Below are 21,690 nucleotides of genomic sequence, written 5' to 3'. Positions count from 1 at the left end.
TTACCTATCTATAACACAGCTCACAGGCAGTTCTGGAGCCTGATTAGGTGTGATGTGAAGTCTAAAATGGACTTCATAGTGCTGAAGATAGGCTGCTGTCACAGCATAGCATGTGGATTCCCAAGTCTGCTTACAGATTCCTTGGTGAAGGGTTATGATAGTGAATTACCATTAGCTGACCTTGAAAGCTGCAGCAGTACCTTTAAACTTATGCATGCATGCCTTGCTGTGAGAGCAGAGTAAGCATTCAGTTCCTGCTCCTGACTCATCTCCAGAGAGAAGCTATACATAAAATGCCTCCTTCAGCTGGAAGAATTTGACCTCAGGAGCCTGCTCCACTTCAGGCTGCATTGGTCAGATCATAAGCGTTTAGAGAAAATGTTGTGTCTTGCATCAGGGAAAGATCAAGCCCTATATTTTGTCTGATGGTTTTCCTTTTTGTAGTAAAATGAATTCCTTTTTTTGCCTGCATAGGATGTGTATTTTGCATTTTTATTTATTATGTTTTATATGGAGTTTATGACTCTGATGTAGTGTTAGTGAAGATAATTGATTTTGGCATTGGATTTTGGATTTCATTTTTGCATCCTATCTGAAATCCTTCACTGAATGGTTTCTGAGGTCAGCCTGCTGCTATATGAGTACAGGTGGTCTGTTGAAGCTGTCAGATTGCAGCTCAGCACTGCAGCAAATAAAGGCTGTGTTTTTCTCTATATACATAAGGATTTAGGAACATACTCATCTAATTACTCATAACAGGAGTTAGATGGAAAATTTTCTCTTCATATAGATGCAAGCATACTACTAGAAGTGGAAGTTCAGCTACAAAACTGTAGGTTAGTGCTGCACCAGCTCCAGGATGTGGTTGTTTCTGTTCACAAACACATCATCCATGTTGGCGTCCCAGAAGTTTTTGTTCTTGTAGTGTTTTTCATACTGAAAAAAACAGTTCAACATTAACTCAAGTAAAAATGCAAGATTTGTACAATAAAGCCCTACTTTAATGTGGAAGAGAGCTAAAATAACACTCATTAATAATTAATTCTATGTGGGGTTTTTTGCTGCTTACCAAAACTGCATTAATGTACTCTTAGCTACAGTAATTTGATACTGACATTTGACTATGACTACAAAACCGATAGTCCTAATTAAGTTTCGTGTTTGTTTACTGAATATAAGAGAACATGAAGGATGTGGTTGGAGGATTCAGAAGCATTTCTGTGTATTTTCACTGTGTGGTTTCAATATCACTGGTAGGAAAGTTTTTGTTCTGATAGCTATTTTACAACATAATCACACTGGTGCACTGTAGCTGCACAGTTCCAGGGCTAAGTCCCCCCTTCATACGTGAGTGCTTTCATCTTTTCAAGTACAATCAAATCAGGGCAGCTTTGAAATAAGAATGCAACTAGATACCACCACCAATTCAAGTTAGTATTACAAGAGATTTTATGCAAATCAGCAACAAAATCCGGTATCTAGGTTTTGGAACACTGTGTTTGCTTTCTCTCAATTGACGCATTCAACGTGCTGCCATTACCCTCAAAAAAGAAAGAGCATTACATCATAAAATGGTTAAAAAGTCTGTTACATGATGCTACGTATTTGTTCATGTGTCCTATATGACTGTCTTTCTAGTACAGTGCTCTTTTTTGTTTTTTCACAGTTAACACTGTGATTGTGTCATGCGTGGACACCTGCTCATCAAATAACACCACTTTTCCACTTTGTACATTTAACAATTCTTGCAAACCATCAATGGAACAAAGAAGAGAAAACAAGACTATTTTACTGAAGGCCATTGTAAATCATTCAGATTTCCAAAATATTCCGTGTATTTGCCAGTCTTCCAGGATGGAACAGTCCCATACTAAACACAGAGAGTGTGAATCCAAGGGAGACGTGAATGTTGATCATCAAGGATCAGGGTTAGGAGCTGAAAAAAGTAAGTAGGAGAAGAGAAATACGTAATTTTGCAGTAGCTAACTACACATAAAAGACATGGTTTTATTTGGTAGTTAAAAATTTAATATGCTGCTGGTTCTCTAGGGTCTTTGCACATCTATGAACAATGGGGGTTTTTAGCTTGACTTTGCATGGCTAGAAGATGCTTGTTTTATTCAAATTCTCAGTGGCATTCATTCCTTGTTGTCAGTAGAACATGCCAATAGCAAAACACTGATTTATTTTCTTGGAGGATCTTGTATAAAATCACAGCCACCTGGAATATTTTTGTTGCAAATTTGACCTCTGCCATCTGGCTTTTACAAATGCTCTGATAGTCCCATCTTTATTCTTTTGAACTTGCTAAATTTTCTAAAATGTTCCATTTCCTTTTAAGGAATTGTAGTTTCTGATCAGTTTTCACACTGAATTTGCTTTTAAATCTCACTGTGGAACTCTACATATAGATATTATTATACATGCTGATATTATAACAGAATCATAAAATCATAGAATAGTTTATGTTGCAAGGGACCTTAAAGATCATTTAGTTCCAGCCCCCTGCCGTGGGCAGGGACACCTCACACTAGACCTTATATGAAGATAGGTTGTGAGAAAGTATCTGAAGAACTAATTCAAAGATAGTAACTATTCTTATGGCAGCTATACAAAAAAATAACCATTTTGGTGCTTGCAGTCTTTGATAGGCCACAACTGTGCAGTATCAGAAATGGCCTTACATGTTTCAAAGAAGGCAGCACTGAATAAGGGCTGGGACAGCAATACAGGGAAGAGTTCAGCAACAACCTCATTCTTTTCAGTAGCAGCATGTTCCTTCTGTGCTGTATAGACATACTTGCAAAGTGTCTGGAAACTTTTGGGGAGGAGAATGCCTGCGAATTTTGCTTTCCTAACATTGTTGGCCAAAAGCCAAGTCCTGAATATAAGAAATGCAGTTCATTTTCTTATTACAAAATAGCTGTCTTAGCAAATATGGAAAATTGCAAAACAAAATGTGTGGACAAACTGTTCTCAGTTATACCTACACAACTATGAGTTCTGACAATGTCTCACCTACCTATGCTTCTTGTTAACATTCTGCAAGTCTCACAGCTTGTGTGAAATGAAACAGGGACCTTCTGCAACTGGTAGCAGATAGAGTAGATGTACACTTCAAATCTCTATTGTCATATGGCTTTTACTTGGTTTTTATTTTTTTCATAGCCTGATTTTTGTCTGTTACCTGTGACAACCACACAAAAACTAAAAGCTCAGAAGCTGATAATAAAGCAAAAATGGGGGCTATAATTTGTAGGGGAAACATACTTTGTATAGCTTATCAATACTTTCAGATCTGTTCAGAATAACTTTACATGGTATCCTTTTTTCCATTTTATCAAAGTCAGTAACTTAAAAGCCTACTGTATGTTTTGCAGATGTGATGGAAAACTCAGTTTATTGTTCTTTCTGAGAATTGGTTCTTTGTCTACCACATGCTACATAACAGTTTCACTTTTTATTTCCAAAAGCAAAAGGCTCGCTTGAAGTGAAAACAGAAGATGCTATTTATTTGTATAAATATTTTAATTTCACTATGGTTTCTGAGAAAGAAGTAGAGCATAACGGTTACTACCTGCTGGAAATCCACATTAACAATTCTACAGTCGGAGGAGGAAATGCAGCCGAAGAATATCTAAATCATTCATGTCTGGTGGCAATGATGGAAGACCAAAATGACTGTATAAATATTTCAATGCAACTGAAGACGTACGTGGAATGTAAGTTACAAAGGAGAGTCACAACAGAACTCAAACCAGAAACAATACCACTCTTGCAAAAAGTCTGCAGTAGGTAGTTCTCTGCTTTCAGCAACTGTTTGAAAGTATTTAGGTATTTCACAAGAAGATAATACAATTTTGATTATCCCTTAGTAAAAGATCATCTTTTGTAGCCAACTGAAGGTTTCTATAGTGATTTAAAGCAGGTTTAGCTGTATTTTTTTTGTTGTGGTTTTTTTTTTTCCCTTAGAAGCAGCACAGCAAAGGAAGTGTCTGTACAGTTTTTTGCTTAGCGGTGACAGAGTCACAAATTGCATGTATCACAAAACCTGGAATTACATTTTTGGCTCACCTCTCCCACATAATGGCATAACCCTGTTGTCCTGGAGGTAAATGGAGAAAATCCGGTTAACTTCCATGGCAGAAGACCCAGGAGGTGGTTTTAATTTTTCTTACTGTTGTACTGCAGTATACTCCCATAGTATACTTAGTAAGGCCTTACTACAGCACACTTATAAGAGAAACCTTCAGCTGAACTAGATTTAGTTTTCCCAGAGGACAGCCTGTCAGCTTTTTAAATTTCTCTTTGTGCTGCAGGAGTTTTTTGGCAGATTCCCTGACTGTGGCTTCCAGCCTGTCTATATGCAACACTTGCCACCTGGGAATTGATGAATTACTACATTCATTTTGGTTTGTATGGCAAATCATTTTATAATGTACTTTTGCTGGAAAAAAAATATGTGTTTTGAAGTTGACTAAGCCTGTGTTAAATAAAATCAGGTAAGACCTTAGAAAAGAGAGGGCAGCTTAGTTGCTTTTTAAAAAGATATATAGGGATAGCTATGAGAGGAGTATAGTTTGTAACTTGCCTGTCTAGCTTGTGTTAAAACTATAAGCTAACCACCCTTTGCTAATGGTGTTTTTCTGGGAAGTGGTTATCTCAAATTAACAATAAAAATTAACAACACATCTCTTTTCTATTTACTTTAAAACAAAGCTAAAGAGGTGCTCATGGCTTTTGCTAAGCAAGGCTGACATTCAAGTCATTACAAGTCACTGCAAGACAGGGTAGAGTACTCTGAAAGGAGCCTGGAGGACAATATAAAAGATATTTTTAGTTCTGAATTAGGAGGGATGAGCTTTGCTTGCCTCCAAGTGCCATGGAGTTATTGGCAGTTACCTTATGACTTCTCAATGGAGAAGATACACAGGGGAAGTTGATGTAGGTCTAATTATGTTATTTTAAGTCAAGGAAAGGAAAACAGAGGTTTGGCTATAGTCTGTAATTTGATTGTATATGAGTCATAGTAATATAATTGTTTTTTTCTAATAGTTATTTGACAGTGCAAAGGTATGTATTAACATGCAGCTGCCAAAGAAGTTTAAAAGGCCTTTTGAATCACTAGGGAGGAAAGTTCCCCACATCCTTTCTCTGTGGTTTATAGTCCTGGTTTGCACTAGTTACTGAGCTAATTACCCATGGAATGTGGGTGCATTCTGCAGCAGCTGTTGTCCAAAAGAGCAGCCCTACCTCCTACATTCAGTCCCATGCTGATTTTCCCTTAAGGAAGCCTTAGTTAAAAAACTTCCCAGAGGGGTCCTGTTAGTGGCATTTCCTCACTTCCTGATAAGAAGATTTCTATATGGAGAATCTTACCTTCTCTCATATATGAAGGGGGACCAGGAGGTTGCAAATGCCAGTGAAGGACAGTGTTGGACAGTGGACCAGTTCCTTCTTTGCTCCATCCACACAAAAAGGGTGTATGTATTACCCTTGATCTACCTTAAGTATAAATGTTGATCTTTGAAGCATTTTTTTTTTCCTGGCTGAGTTGCATATAATAGTTCATACAAATAGGAAAGGTTTTCATTCACTTAGTTACCTATAATTAGTTTAGACATGGGGAGATAGATAGATAGATGTGAAAATTAAGCTAAATTCCAGATGGGAAACTTAATGTCAAACAACAAAGAAGGCAGAAAAAAAAGCATAATTTTATCTTTTTAAAGCTTTATTTGTGGGCATAGGCATGGTCCAAAAACCTACCAAGAATGAATGTTCTGCTTTTTTTACCAGTGATTTGCTGCTTCATTTTGTCTCTTTTGCGTTTTATGGACAGATCCAATGTGTATGACGAAGATCATTTGGCTCACCATGATTGTAGTAGTTCTTGTGTTTACTGTTTCAATTGTCATCTACAAAATAGTCCAAGAAAATGAACAAAACTGTAAGTAACAAAAAAGTTAATCTGCATGAATTTACATTTCTATGCAATGAAAATGTGTTAATTTACAATAACAAAGTGTTGATTACTAATGTGTCTCAGACACCAATATTTGAATTGCAATATAGTAAAAGTTTCTTACAGGGGGACTGAAACACTCCATCACCTCTCACCTCTGAACTGTGGATGCAAGCTCAAGCTTATTGATGGTTAATAAAATATAGGGGTTTTGACAGACACTTGGTGGCCTTTGATCCTTAGCGATATGAACTTCTGGTTTCAGCCTGATTCCAGCAGGCAAAACAATTACAGTTGAACCTTGCTGAAGATCTTAAGCAGAAATGCCAATGGCAAATATAAGCAAGTGGAAATACCCTTTCCTTCCTGAAGATGATTCATCTAGGTCATGGCCAAGAAAAATTAGGTATGAGGTGATATGCACTCAGTTGTCTGTCCTAAAAACTGGTTGTCTCAATACAGCAGTGGTGTAATCCCATACAAGTGAACCAAACTGTGCCTTCTCATCCCCAGAGCTGAATTAAGCCCAGATAGCATTTATCTTTGCTGTTATTTCAGCAAAGAAGTTATTGTGCTGCGATTTCTGGATCAGCAGTATTGACTATTCCAAGTTATTAAAACTTTCCTACGAAAGAACTTGTCACTAGTTCAGACACTGAAGCAACTGTTTCATTCTGCAATGGTTTCAACAGCCAAGACAGGCTCTTCCTAGGCAATTCACTTGGTTTACAGGCTGAAACCAGATTTACAGTATTTCTGCTAGCAATATATGTTGAAGAAAGCAAGAATGAAAGTGTTGCAGTACTCTGAACGTGAGACTTCAGAGCAATCCAAGGAAAGTTTTCTGCACAAAAACAGCCCAGAAAATGGCAGGCTTGTCAGCTGCTGGTCTTTGGTTTTCATCCCAAGTCAGTGATAGGTGGCACAGGGAGCACACTTCCTTTCATCAGTGTGAAAAGAGTGTTACTTAATCTGGTACCTGAGGTAACAGCTCTTTGATGTTCTTCATAGCACTTTCCTGAGACTTTCTGGGCTCTGTCAGCCCTGAGTACACAGAATGCCTCTAGACATTCTAACAAATAGACAACTAAATATCATTTAGTTGCTATTACCAGGCAGATGTCCATTCCCCTTGTAGTTCAGAGCTGCTGAATGGAGACCTTGATTGCAGTGGTAATAACAAAATGATAAGCCACATCTAGTCCCCTGATCATCCTCCCTGTAGCAACAGGCAGTATTGTAATGAAAGAACAATACGAGCCTAGATTTAACCATAACAGATGGAAGAAGGGTGCCCCCACACAAAATGTTTCTGATTATGTTATCATAATGTAAATATTTTATGCATCTATTTTAAAGGAATAAGCAAAACAGTTGCCTACAATGGCAGATCTGTGAGCCCCCTTCCTACTCAGCCCCCAAATTGTTAAAGAAATGCCTTACCAGACTATGTTGGTTAAAATACATCATCTTTTACTTATTGCTAGAACTAAATTCTGAGATCTCTTTCATGTATATAAATTCCCATAAAGCATAGATTAGGTCTCTATAAGTGGGCTATTAAATGCTCCAATTTAAAGGGCTTTTATTTGTAGTTTGAAAGCTACCTATGAATGTCATGAATATGATTTTCTGTTCCTTGAGTCATAACATCCTATTTTAAATGCAGAACTATTAGTAGTGATGATTAATGATTTACTGCATTTATTCTTAACCATCAGTTTTCTATTAAATGCAGGTTTTTCAGAATCATCATGGACACAAGCAGGGAGGAAAGATGTCCTTTTGAGGTTTCTAGTCACTGACTTGTTTCTAGTATACATTTCCTGTTGATAGAATAGTGTGTTTTTTTTGGTTAAATTTATCATATATAATGTTATAAACAACGTCAAATTGTTACAGATAAAAAACCCAAGCAGATTTAAAGGTTGTATTCCTTTTATGTATATGTTTTGATGCCAAGTTGAATTGCAAGTCTATACACTGCTTTCTTCAGTGGTGTTCAAAGAATACAGCAGATTACTATGTGACTAAAACAGCTGCTAAGATTTTTTCCAGTTATAATTTGATCAGTATTTTTCCTCTTTCCAAGCACCACTGAAAGATGTTAAGAAATATGCAAGGTCTTGAGACCTTGCAAGACATTCTGGGAGTCAGGCTCTGAGATTCTCTGAAACATTGTTTCCATGAGGAGCTAAAATAAAATATCCAAATAAACCTGGTGGAGGTTACAACTAGTCCATGACAAAAGAGCTAAATTAGAAGCAGGTTTTTTGCTTTTTCTCTTCCACTTGTCTTACAACCATTTCCAGAGCTTCATTTGACATTAATTGTTACAGTGCATGCTTTGGGCTTTAGTGCATTAGATCTCCAGTGGCTATTCATAAAAAAATCATGATCTAAATAATGCTAATTTAATGAATTTCTTAAAGCTGAAGTGTTCCAGTGTTCCCAAAAGAAAAAGATAAACATCAATTCTGTAGATTTGGAGTGAGCTTGTCATCAGAAGCTTGCTGAGTCCTGAACTGCTGCCATGGTAGAACAGGTTTAACCATAACTTGGGGCTGAGGAGCAATCAGAGCTGCTCAACTCAGCTCTATCTCTCTGAGTGCTATAGAGCTTGCTCTCAAACCATGCTTCCTAAGATAAACACCCCACACTTAAAAGGAATCAGTCAGCTTCTTAGGACGCCAGTGCTCTCTGGCCTTGCTATTCCACTATCAACAGTGTGAGTCTGAACCTGTGCTGGAACAATCTTCCAAAATTTCTCCAAGGTACAAAGTACAGTTTGGGAAAGAATAACCTGAAAGGGGCAAACCTGAATGAAATTTCCAGAAAATTTCATTTGGAATAATATAAACCATCTGGCCCTTGCTTTTCCTCATCACCTTATTTCAAAACCTTCCTGCTTCTTCATGGAAGGTGTTCAGCTGTTTAAGGGCTTTACCAGCTTTCCTTCCAATCAGAGCTGAATGTAATTCTATAGCTAACACATTTTGTTTAAAACAGATTGTAAACACAGAGTAACAGCATCAGTTTCTACTATTCTAAGAAGAAATGGTTCCAGACATGCAAGAAGAACCATATCTGCTACTAGAATTCATCCTTTTTCTGTTGATATAAAAGTAAAATAAAACCCTAACAAATCTTGAGGCATAAGAAGGTCAAGAAAGACCTTTTAAGTCTTTCCTGCAAAGCAATATTTCAGGTTTGTTTCAGAGTAACCTTGATCCTACACAAAAGATAAAGAAATAATTCCAGCAATAAAACTGTAAGAAGACTTATATATTTCATGTGGGAATGCTTCTCCCAGTTTCTAATGTGTTACGTTAATGACTTTTGGGTTTTTACTGCCTTTTAATTTTAGGTCCTCTTGTGTGCCACATTTGAGGTTTGGCAGCTGAGTGCTTTGTGTTTGTATGAAAAGTATAGACACGTACATGTATGTGTGTGCTGTGAATTTATGACTTGATAAAACATATTACCAAAGGATGGAGTGGATGGCTGGGGGAGGACTCAGAACAGCTCTGCTGGCACTATGAAGCCTATTTCTAAGTAAGAAAAATCCTCCAAACTACAATATTCTCATTTCAGATAGGAATTAAAATATGGTCTTCTAAGGGTGTAATATGTTTAGCACAGGTAAATTAATTGGCATGGCTAAACTCCAAGTTTTGATTCCAGAGATAGTAATTTTGTGGCAAGTCTCTGTGTGGGAGGAAATTAACAACTGTAGCTCTGACTGATACTGATATTGCTCAGAGTTATATGCTTTAATAAATTCCATGGATTCGAGTTTCATAAAGAGAGCTCTATCTTTAAAAAGATTAACATGAACCTATAGAATTATATCTCTGAATAGCAAACCAACCCTTCTCCAAACAAAACCAAACACCAAGCCAGCAAATGAAAACATGTTTTGAATTTGGTTAGGCTTGGGTACTTTGCTGTTTGTTTTGTTAGTTCTTGAGGAGAAAGAAGAGACTCAGTAATTTGTCTCTACAACTCGGTAACTCGTGGCGTTTCAATTTCACCTAGAAAAGAGTGAATAGCTCTTTGTCTGTCTAAATTCTCTTGTGAGTACAGTTTATGCCTCTCACTCTTACAGCAGTGGCTACCTCTAAGATATATTTATGAGCTCATTATTTTTATCCTGCAGCAAAAGAATTATCTTTCTGACATCTTTTGTCTTAGGTAGTTTCACTGGTACCGTATCTGTTTTATCAGCATGTTCATGATGGCATTTTTAGTGTTGTATATCCAAAGGCATTTTTGATTATGAAGTTTTATGAAAATTCAAATCCAGTTTTACTAGATCTTACTGAAAAGAATAGGAATCCCTTACTAGTCTTTCATTCTTACTTCTATGTGCCTCTCACTTAAATTTATCCATTTAACCCTGATGGATGCTTAGTTGTATGAATTGCCATAATGAGTTTTATTTTAATATTAAATTCCTTGATTTCACACACCATAATTCCAGTCAATCCAATTTCCCAGTTAATACCAGTATAATTTAAGGTGGAATCAAGACCATATGAAAAGAGTTTATTCTGTTCGCAGTTGCTAAATTCAAGATTTACTACTGTTATAATGGATTATAAATAGCCATAGATGACTTCTTTGACAGCCCTTGATAATATTTTCACTATCACTAGTGCATAGCTTGGAATCGTGAAATAAAACATTGAGATCCACTGAAGACAGTACCCTGAAACACCATGATGAGACTAAATAACTATGTATCTGAGAGGATGTGACAAAGTATCACATAGAGGAAAAGATGTATAGGTACTCCTAAAAGGTTATTCAAAGTTCAAGATGGCTGAGGGAAATAGAAGAAGGAAGCCTGTACTTTGAGAATGAGAATGATTTCCTAGGTAGGCTGAGGAAACTAATGTCTTAATATCACTGTGGTCCTACGAAAAGGTAATTTACAGTATGGATGCAAGTATTGTGAAACTGTGGCTCTGTGGCCATCAATCATAACCATGAACTCTGATGGCCAGTGGAAGGAGAAAAACTACAGTATATTCCCTAAGGTAGGATTAAAGTCTCAGCCTTCTGAATTTGTGGTACTAAAAAGGATTATGCACATATAATGAGGGTAGGGGAGCCTGGAAGCATTGTGGTCATGAATTTGACTAAACATTGTCTGTGCTGTTAAGCCAAAAAAGTATGCACTGCAATGTGGGCTGTACAGAGAATGTTCTCTAGACTTTGGATCTGGTTCTGTCATTGCATTTGTGTAAATCAGTCTCTTGAATGGTATGAACTGACAAAACACAGTTTCTCTTAAATGCTGCCACAAGAGAAACGAAAGAGTAGAGGATGCTTTTTGTTCAGCCTAAGAAGTAAGTATTCTTTAAGTGACTGATCTGTATTTCCAAACACAGAGCATTTTCATACCAAATAGAACTTGACAGTAGTAGCACATGGAAAATAACCCATGAAGAAAAGTCAATTCTTTGCTTTGTGTACATGACACAGACTCTCAGAGAGATTCCCACACAGGAGACTTTTCTGGCAAGAACTTCTTTGAGGAGCTTTCTTAAATTGAAGAGGCAGTAGAATAGGTTTTGGAAAAACTTAATAAATTAATATTAGCAATTACAAGGACTAGACAGTATTCCCCACAGTGTTTTAAAAGAACTCAGAAGCTGCTAAACTGTCATGCACAGGTTACTGCTTAAATCAGCCTCAGTTCCAGAGAAAGGGGAGGCAGATATACTTACCCTATTGTTATACGTTTTCCTTAACCCACTTTTCTTGAACCACTGTAGTACCTTTCCCACTACTAGTAAGTGATAATAGCTGTTCTCATATAGCTGTAACCTGAAAAAATGGCACAGAATTACTTGTTGGCAGCAGGCCAGTGTGTATGAACTGTGAAAAAATACCCAAGAGAACTTGCACAGGAAACATCGCATAAATCAGGGTATTTTAATATCTAGACTGAATTTGCCTAGCAGGACCTTTTCATACTGGAAGTTTCATTCATATAATTCTATGGGTTATAATTAAGTGTGAATTTATATTACTAGAAGTCTCTCCCTACAAACTCCCATTTAGACCTTCTTTTTCTAGCATAAGAATTACATTCAACATTACAACCCTAATGGTTTATCCTATTTTGAAAGCAGCATAAGGTATTTTAGAAAAAAGGCCTGTTCCCATTCCTATGTCAGAATGGGACTGTGCAGACAGGAAATCATATTGTTATTTATTTATTCATACTGTTATTTACAGTCTGTGTGGGCAGTCTTAGTTCAAACACAATGCCTTATTCTGTGTTGCTCAAATGGAATAATATTCTCATTTTTAGGCTCAAGGACTCACAGTTTGGTTCATTACATTTTAGGATACAAATATAGGATTCCTTTAATCATTTATCTGGCTCACAGTAATGCAAAGTTAATTCTGATGGGTGGTAATTTTATAACTTATCCTGAAAGGAGGACATTGCAGGATCATGGCGACAACCAGGACTCAGAGAGCAAAACCTCAGGGATTCTGGCCTGCGATTGTTTTCTGGACTGTTCAGAATTTGTGACATTCATAGAATTTGATATAAGTGGGCTTGATAGCTTATAAGATTTATAAGACAATAAGACAAATTTCCTCTCAGTCATTTGAATTCCTGTACTGTTTTCTGTGCTATCCTATTGAAATAATAGTTCCTCTCCTGTAAGATTAGAGGAAATAGGCAAAATTCTGCCAGCTCTCAGATGTGTTTCTACAGCTTCAGGTTAGTTGACAACTTAAAAACAGAAGCAAACACTTGCTCAGTAGTGTCAGGGCTGGCATCCCAGTGAGTTCAGTTTCACTGCTCCTAGCTTTTACAGCGGCAAATAGATGCAAAGCCAAGAAAGAAGAAATTTGTTTAATCTTGGCCAAGTGAAGCATCATATGTTTGATTCTGATACTTCTCAGTTCCTGACATAGATGAGTAATTGCCTCTTCCTCATTACATGAATAATGCTGGGAAAAACAAAGCTTGTAATAATATTCAGTATTTAACACAGATTTATGTGTTTCTGAGATGCAACATTTCCAGAGAAAAAATGTAAAAATGTGAAGCTAATAAGGCTTTGGAGTTTTTTTATTTTTCAGATGGGAGCATAAAATCTGTAGGATGCAGGTAATTTTAGGGAGCTTTTTATAGTCCCTGCAAGCTTTCCATAGAGCACTGATGCACAGGGGGCTTTTTCTCTGCTCAGTTTGCATGAATGCAGAACAGTGCTACACGCGGGCTCTGAAGGGACTATCAGCCTACATTTCCACCCTCTCCAGGTTTATCCTGAGGGTAAAACAAGACCCACTGCTATTTTTAAAACTACCCCAGATTTATTTTAACTTAGTTTTTGTATTCTGTTGGTTTAATTACCAAGATCCAAACTCTACTTTTTAATTGCATTTATAAGGGAGAAGCCCAAATGATAAAGTCAATGGAGAAGGGAGGTAGCTAAATATAAGTGGCACAGATCATCCTCTTGTTATAAACTCAGTAGAAACCCATTTGTAGGTTTATAGAAATTATCAATGCTCAGGGACAGGATGGACAGGGTGGAGTTAAAATATTGTGTTCTACAATAGTTCTTTGAAAAATGCATTGAAGCAACAGCTCTGAGTTAATCTGCCCAACAGTGCTATTTCTTCCTTTCTATATCTGCATCACAGTAAGTTATCATATCAGGATCTGTGTTGCCAGCATGCTAAAGGCATCACTCTGCCTTTCCCTGCTTCTAAGATGTATGCTGTCATCTTTGTTAGCAACTGGATGACACCCAGTAGCTCTCCCTGCATGTATGACAAGTTAGGATTGCAAAGTTAAATCGTGTTTCTGAGCAGCAATCTCTGCTGCCCTTATGTGAAAATGTATCTGAAAGTTCACACTCTAAATTCTAGTTGTTTCTGCTTAACTGGCCACCTGTAGGGTTTTGTATTTTGGGATATTCTTATATAACCCCAAATTTGCATGCCTTTGTATTTTCACTACTAGTAAAATTTCCAAGAGCAAATTATTTCAGGCTCCTTTCCAGGAAGACTTAGGATCAGCATGGTGTAGTCCCACCATAAATACAAAACATGGTTAGGGCTTTTGGGAGTTCCCAAAAGTCGTGTATCTGCATCTCTAGGCACTGAAATCCCACTGAAAACCTGGCTCTGCCTCTTGTGCAGATAGGCCTCGGTTATTTTCAGACTTGTAGATTCAGTGTTTAACACTCTGCAGATGTATTTGCTGCTTAATAATGTCTAAAAATTATTTCAACTTTCAATAGTGAAACCCAGCAAACAACAAATTCCACTGACTGCACAGACCACAAAGGTACTGTCCATAATTCCTGAAAGAGAGCACTGTCATGTGGCTGTGACTGTAGAAGGTGAGTAAATACCTTACAACTCCAATTACTCCATTTTTCCTTGTATTTTTAGAATTAGTAGTATGCAGTATCTGCTCATAGTAACTTACTACTTCTTCTAGCCAAGTATGCTAGATGACAAACTGGAAAATGTGTTTTGTGAGAGCTAGGAAGCAGGGAAACAAAATCAATTTTCTTTCTGGTACCAAGAGTCATCTATAATCTAATGTGTTAGCTTTTTAAACCTGTGTCCCTGAAGGCCCCAGTGCAAACTCTCACATTATTTTCCTGGTGTAGAATATTGTTTCCTGGACTTCAGCATTATGTTGACATTTGTTTCTGACAAGTGCAGAGGAATGAAGCAATTTGCAAATGATCTCTGAAGGAAAACATGTTTTAAATTAATAGTTTGCAGATCAAATTCCCCAGATGAAAGACATCTATCACTCTGTTGTTTTTACACCAGGCAGAAGGATTGACAAGAAGTTGATTTCAGCTTGGAACTAAAACTAGTCTCCAGCCCTTTTACTCCAGTCATTGTTTCAGGAAGTCCAGATGTAATGAAACAAGTCTGAAAAGTAATGTGCAGTAAGTGATAGTGCTTTCTGGTAATGTTTGTAATGCCTAGAAACAAACAGATGCTACTTGAATAAATAATAGAGACTAATATATCAATTGCATAGACAAGCTTAGGACTCTTTGCACAGATTGTACTACTGTTAATGGGGAATTTTTAGGTTAAAAGCTTAAGAAGCTCCTTCTATACATCTGTTTAAATCAGATGGAGTTTTATCAGAAACTCAATATCAAACTCAATGTCCACTGTCTCTCAGGCAAACCTTTATCTTCCCACATCCCTGTCTGCCATGTACCTGCCCACCACCTTAATTGTTTCCTTTGAGAACATTTACCCAGTGGTGAAAACCCAGATATTTCTAAGGTTGTAATGGGATGTGTTGCTAAGGGGGTTCTCATTAGTATCCACTGCTTTCATTTATACAGTATTATGTCTGATCACTAGCATGCTTTGTTCTTCCTGGATGCTGGATTCACCAGAAGTGATCTTTTAGAAGGAGGAAAAAAAAAAGTAATGGCCTATTCCCATGAAAATTTGACTTTCATGTTCCTAGAGGTGGAAGTATCCGTTAGAATTGACCTGTCAGCACTCCTGTTGGTTTCATTATCTTGAGTGTTATGTACTAAAGAGTAGAAAGAAAAGATGGAACAACTTTGCAGATTCTTTAGTTGCTCTGTGAGAGAAAACAGATCCAGGATGCTTCGGGCATTATCCATTTCCTTAATCTCTGGGTCAGTGATTGAAAAAATTAGGTATCTTGAGAACTCCCAAACACTTTGTTCCAGTGATGAGCTGTATAGAAGCAGGCTCGCTTTCCAGGTCTTCCTGCCAGAATGACTGCCAGCAATGAGGTGAAAATTGGATATAATACCTGGGATTAATGCCAAATACCTGAAATAGTAATATTATGTGACATTGTGAAAGATTGTAAAAGATGGGACTGGAGAGGCAGGAATTTAGATCTAGATCCTGCTTTTCACCATCTTAGATCTTGAATAACATTTCTCAAAGGAATAATGTCTCAAAGCTACAGTGTGAAAATAATAAAAACACTTTCTGCTTTATTTTTGCTTCACTTCCTGCAAATAAACACTTCCCCCTCCATCTGCTAAGGTCGGATTCAACTTGTTACTATGGGTGTTCGTGGGTGGCTCTGTGGCTAACACTGTAACTGACACTGCAGTTGCAAGAAAACTTGCTAACTACAAGTCCTTTTGGTTACTAATGCTGTGGGAGGAGATTGTAGTCTTCTCACAAATGTGAAGTTTGTCTCTATGAAGTCTCTAGAGTGCTACTAAAGACTAGTTTGCTCAGCGGGGAGGAGCTGGCTGTGTGTGAAGTTCCACACGTGGACAGCTTAGCACTGAGACTGAAAAACACTAAGATGATTAAATTCCTGGAACTGACAATGACAGTTACAGACTATGTCAACTTGATAAAACATGGGGTTTTTTACCCAAGAAGGAAGTGGGATGTAGATAAGAAGTGTGTATAAGGGGCTTCTTGATCGAAAAGCATCATGTTTGTATCACACTACCAGTTGCTCCCCTGGAGCACAAGCCTTTCAGACACAGAGGCAAGAACTTCAAACAAGGAAGGGTTGGAGACAGAGTTAGAAACCTGGGAGTGCTCCACTGCAGATAGCACTAATATCTGCCCTTCTCTGCTGCAAATCTGTCTTTAGACTCATTGATAAGTGTTAGGCCAGTGCCTGCCCTGCATCAAACAGGCAAGACAGGGACAGGCAAGCCACTTTTGAGCTATGCTTTTCTCATTTCCAGCTAGCTGAAGCTGCACTCAGGGAAAGCATTAACCACAGCACAGTGTTTATTTGACTTCTGTGTGAGGAGGCTCACTACAGCAGGTGTGTCATGTCTAACAGCAGCTGTAGAGAGGAAGAAATGGAAAAGCAAGGATCATTCCTGCCACCATCATTGTTGCTACTGAGCTGGATGGAGAAATCAGTGATGGACTTAGAAATGGCCCTTAACCCAACACACTGACAGGTGAAAGGTTTGACAATGTTGGTTTCAGCCACAGGAATTTCGTAAGTTCAAAATCCAGATCAGGCAGGACAGCAAAGGATAAGACATATTATTTGCTTATAGCTTCAGACTGCAATAAGGAAATATTTGTTTTGCTAATAGATGGAGAGAGATCAATAATCCATCACATATTGCTACTTTCTGCTGAATGGTTCTCTTTATGTCAGAAAAAGACACGTTTCTTTCTAAAAATATCTTGTCAATGTCTTTATACTGAAGACAATACTGTTGATTATAAAGTGTAGGTATATTGATCTACATACGGCCACACACATGTGGCCATGTTCCTCTGTGTGTAATGTTATAGCTTATGTATGTGTGTATCTGTACATCTGTCTGTGTGTGTATTTGTGTTTGTGCTCACAGAAATGCATGCATGTGCTCTGTTACTTCCTTCCCATTGGTTACTATCACAGTAACAGTTAATTCACCTAGTAAAAAATTCACCAACTTCTGGACTTGTACCTTTGCCAAAGAGCAAATATTAGCAACTATCCTGGAAAAAAGGAATGAGCCGAGTCTCTCAAGAGCTTTAAGACAGTCCTCTCTTTACATATTACAGCTGTAGACATATTTCTTTAGTGCTGTGAAAGGGTGACATTAACTACCATAAGGCTGATGTTAGGAAGGTAGGGAGCACAAAGGGAGGGAATTGAAGGGGGGAGGGGATTTAACTGGGACTGCTGGGGACAAGCCCAAGAGAAACATGCTAGGGCTTGAAGGATGGTGGACTAGGGAGGACTCTCAATCTGTTGTTTCATTTGAGGGAAAGGATAGTTGTTTAGACCCTGTCCCGCAGGTGAAAAAGGGTACTAGGGCAAGAGTTAGCAGAGTTCACTCACAGAGCTTCAGGTTAGATTCAAAGTGCGAGGGGGTTGTAGCTGAACTAGTGAGGCATTGTTCTACTATTAATGAAGACCAGAAGGCCTCCCACCTCCCAAGGGTGCCATCAGCGTGCTCTGCTCGCTCCCTGAAATGCCTGTACAACAATGCATGAAGCATGGGGAATAAACAGGAGGAGTTAGAAGTCTGTATGCAGTCTAAAGGTTATGATCTGGTGGCAATTACAGAGACATGGTGGGACAGCTCACATGACTGGAATGTGGTCATGGATGGCTATGTCTTTTTTAGGAAAGATAAGTCAGCAAAGCGAGGTGGTGGAGTTGCTCTTTATGTGAGAGAGCGACTAGAATGTATTGAGTTCTGTCCAGGGGCAGATGAGGAGCAAGTGGAAAGTCTGTGGGTATGAATTAAGGGACAGGCTGGTACGGGTGATACAGGTGTGGGAGTCTATTATAGACCTCCTGATCAGGACGAAGGAGTTGATGAGGCTTTCTACAGACAACTGGAAGTAGCCTCTCGACTACATGCCTTAGTCCTCATTGGGGATTTTAACTACCCCGATATTTGCTGGGAGACTCACACAGCCAATCATTCACAGTCTAGGAGGTTCCTCCAGTGCATTGACGATAGCTTCTTAATGCAAATGGTGGACAAACAAAGTAGGAGAGGAGTGCTGCTGGATTTAGTACTCACCAACAAGGAGGGTCTGGTTGAAGTGGTGATGGTCAATGGCAGCCTTGGCTGCAGTGACCATGAGATGGTGGAGTTTAGGATCCTGTGTGGGAGGAATAGAATACCTAGCAAGGCCACAGTTCTGGATTTCCGAAGGGCCAGCTTTGGCCTTTTCAATCAACTGCTAAGGGAAATCTCATGGGAAAGGGTACTAGGTGGTAAAGGGGCTCAAGTTAGTTGGTCAGCATTCAAGGACCACTTCTTCCAGGCTCAGGATTAGAGTGTCCCAATGGGTAGGAAATCAAGTAAGGGAACTAGGAGACCAGCGTGGTTAAACAAGGAGCTGCTGGGCAAACTCATGTGGAAAAAGAGAATCCATGGATTATGGAAGGAGGGGCCGGCCACTTGGGAGGAATATTGGACAGTTGTTAGAGGATGTAGGGAGGCAATTAGGACAGCTAAGGCCTCCTTGGAACTTAATCTTGCTAGTCAGGTTAAGGACAATAGAAAGGGCCTCTTCAAATACATAGCAAATAAAACTAACACAAGAGACAATATAGGCCTACTGTTGAACGAGGTGGGTGCCCTGGAGACAGAGGATATAAAGAAGGCAGAGGTGCTGAATGCTTTCTTTGCCTCTGTCTTTACTCCTGCAGACTCTCCCTGGGGGCCCCAGATTCCTACAGCCCCAGAAGGAGTCAGGACAAAGGAGGAGTTTGCTTTGGTAGATGAGGATTGGGTTAGGGATCAGCTATGCAATCTGGACATCTATAAATCAATGGGTCCAGATGGAATACACTCACGGGTGCTGAGGGAGCTGGCAGAGGTCATTGCTAGACCACTCTTCATCATTGGTAAATCGTGGGAAACGGGAGAGGTGCCTGAGGACTGGAGGATGGCAAATGTCACACCAGTCTATAAGAAGGGCAAGAAGGAGGACCCAGGTAATTACAGACCGGTCAGCCTTACCTCCGTCCCTGGAAAGGTGATGGAACAACTTATTCTTGACACCATCTCTAGGCATATCAAGGATGAGGGGGTCATTAAGAACAGCCAACATGGTTTTACCAGGGGGAAGTCATGTTTGACCAACCTTACAGCCTTCTATGAGGAAGTGACTAGGTGGAGGGATGATGGTAGAGCAGTAGATGTGGTTTTTCTTGATTTCAGTAAAGCATTTGATACTGTCTCCCACAGCATCCTTATAGATAAGCTAAAGAAGTGTGGGCTTGATGATCAGGTAGTGAGGTGGATCAAGAACTGGTTGAAAGGAAGAAGGCAGAGAGTTGTGGTCAATGGCACAGAATCTAGCTGGAGGTCTGTGACTAGTGGAGTCCCTCAGGGGTCGGTGCTGGGACCAGTGCTCTTTAATATTTTCATCAACGACCTGGATGAGGGAACTGAGTGTACCCTCAGCAAGTTCGCTGATGACACTAGATTGGGAGGAGTGGCTGACACACCAGAAGGCTGTGTTGCCATTAAGTGAGACCTGGACAGGCTGGAGAGTTGGGCAGGGAGAAACTTGATGAAATTCAACAAGGGCAAGTGTAGAGTCTTGCATCTGGGGAAGAACAACCCCATGTACCAGTACAGGTTGGGGGTTGACCTGCTGGAAAGGAGTGAAGGGGAAAGGGACCTGGGGGTCCTGGTGGATAGGAGGATGACCATGAGCCAGCAATGTGCCCTTGTGGCCAAGAAGGCAAATGGCATCCTGGGGTGCATTAGAAAGGGTGTGGTTAGTAGGGCAAGAGATGCTCTCCTCCCTCTCTACTCTGCCTTTGTGAGGCTGCATCTGGAATATTGCGTCTAGTTCTGGGCCCCTCAGTTCAAGAAGGACAGGGAATTGCTTGAAAGAGTCCAGAGCAGAGCCACAAAGATGATGAAGGGAGTGGAATATCTCCCTTACGAGGAGACGCTGAGGGAGCTGGGTCTCTTTAGCTTGGAGAAGAGGAGACTGAGGGGTGACCTCATCAGTGTTTACAAATATGTAAAGGGTGGGTGTCAGGATGATGGAGCTAGGCTTTTTTCAGTGATATCCAGTGGTAGGACAAGGGGCAATGGGTGTAAACTGGAGCATAGGAGGTTCCACTTTAACATCAGGAAGAACTTCTTTACTGTAAGAGTGACAGATCACTGGAACAGGTTGCCCAGGGAGGTTGTGGAGTCTCCTACGTTGGAGATATTCAAGGCCTGCCTGGACAAGTTCCTGTGTGATGTACTCTAGGTTACCCTGCTCTTGCAGGGGGTTGGACTAGATGACCTTTTGAGGTCCCTTGTAACCCTTGGGATTCTGTGATTCTGTGAGCACAAGCATTTTATTCAGGGCAAATATTTGCATTCAGAGGCAATGGTGTTTGGGGACAGCCTGCTAGACCCAGACTTTTCTGTCTCTGCCAATGACACATCATTACATATTTGCCCCATGGTAAGAACTGTTTCTCCCCAGCTAAAACAGAAGTTATGTAGTGCTCATTATTCACTACTTGCACTACTTGCATCAACTGGTATTTACAACTTTCTGAGCACTACTTACATCAACTATTATTTTTAGCATCTCTAAAATGCTATGTGTGCACACTGTCTTCTGTGACAGACAAAAAGACAGAAAAAGGGAGTGGGACTGATAGTAAGAAATCTGTGAGAACAGATCATAAGGATAAACACTGAATTTGTCTATTGAAGTGAGGCTACTAGCTCTGTTTACTTCAAAAAATGCAGCATGAGAAACTGCAAGAAGACTAGCATTTCTGAACACATTTCAATGGCTGTTCCCTAAAACAGTGAGGACAAAGAAAAAGTGGGGAGTAAGAAATAAAAGTGGACAAGTAAGACTCTAATCACCATGCCCATTAAAACACTCCTGTATATGACAAACAGCCTATTTGAAGGTGTTGGAGCATTCAGTGAGATGATTTTGCTGATGGTTAGCCCTGAAATCATTGTTATGTTGGGAAGGTTTTGGCTAAACTTGCTTTTGGAGGCTTAAGAAAGCCTGTCCTAAAGAGTGACTTCCCTCCACGACTGTGTCCTGCCTTTGTGGCACTCCATCTTTCCCAGTGGTGTGGCCAAGGTGAGTCTGAGCAGGCTGGCTGCGCAGGTCTTCGGGCTTCTAATACACCAGAGGTGCACTTCCTCTTAAAGTGCTCAGGGCAGAATGAACATCATGTGTATGTCATGCAGAGTGACCGTGAGCCCTCTCCTGCAGTACTTCTGTGCTCTGCCCAT

The 21,690-nt window shown here is 39.4% G+C and overlaps 1 protein-coding gene across 1 annotated transcript in view; it reads left to right on the top strand.

Moving 5' to 3' along the window:
- The window catches only part of TMEM156 (transmembrane protein 156), a 28,279-nt gene that overhangs the window by 2,882 nt on the left and 3,707 nt on the right, over window positions 1-21,690 (top strand). Inside the window, exons 2-7 of the mRNA XM_031048925.1 lie at window positions 1,667-1,945; window positions 3,465-3,722; window positions 5,843-5,950; window positions 8,975-9,078; window position 9,587; window positions 14,248-14,349. Of these exons, the coding sequence (XP_030904785.1) occupies window positions 1,667-1,945; window positions 3,465-3,722; window positions 5,843-5,950; window positions 8,975-9,078; window position 9,587; window positions 14,248-14,349 (852 nt within the window). The remainder of the gene's footprint in view (window positions 1-1,666; window positions 1,946-3,464; window positions 3,723-5,842; window positions 5,951-8,974; window positions 9,079-9,586; window positions 9,588-14,247; window positions 14,350-21,690) is intronic.

Source organism: Melopsittacus undulatus, chromosome 7 (genome assembly GCF_012275295.1).
Source record: "Melopsittacus undulatus isolate bMelUnd1 chromosome 7, bMelUnd1.mat.Z, whole genome shotgun sequence".
Taxonomy (NCBI): domain Eukaryota; kingdom Metazoa; phylum Chordata; class Aves; order Psittaciformes; family Psittaculidae; genus Melopsittacus; species Melopsittacus undulatus.
This window is presented reverse-complemented; position numbering and strand designations above follow the sequence as displayed.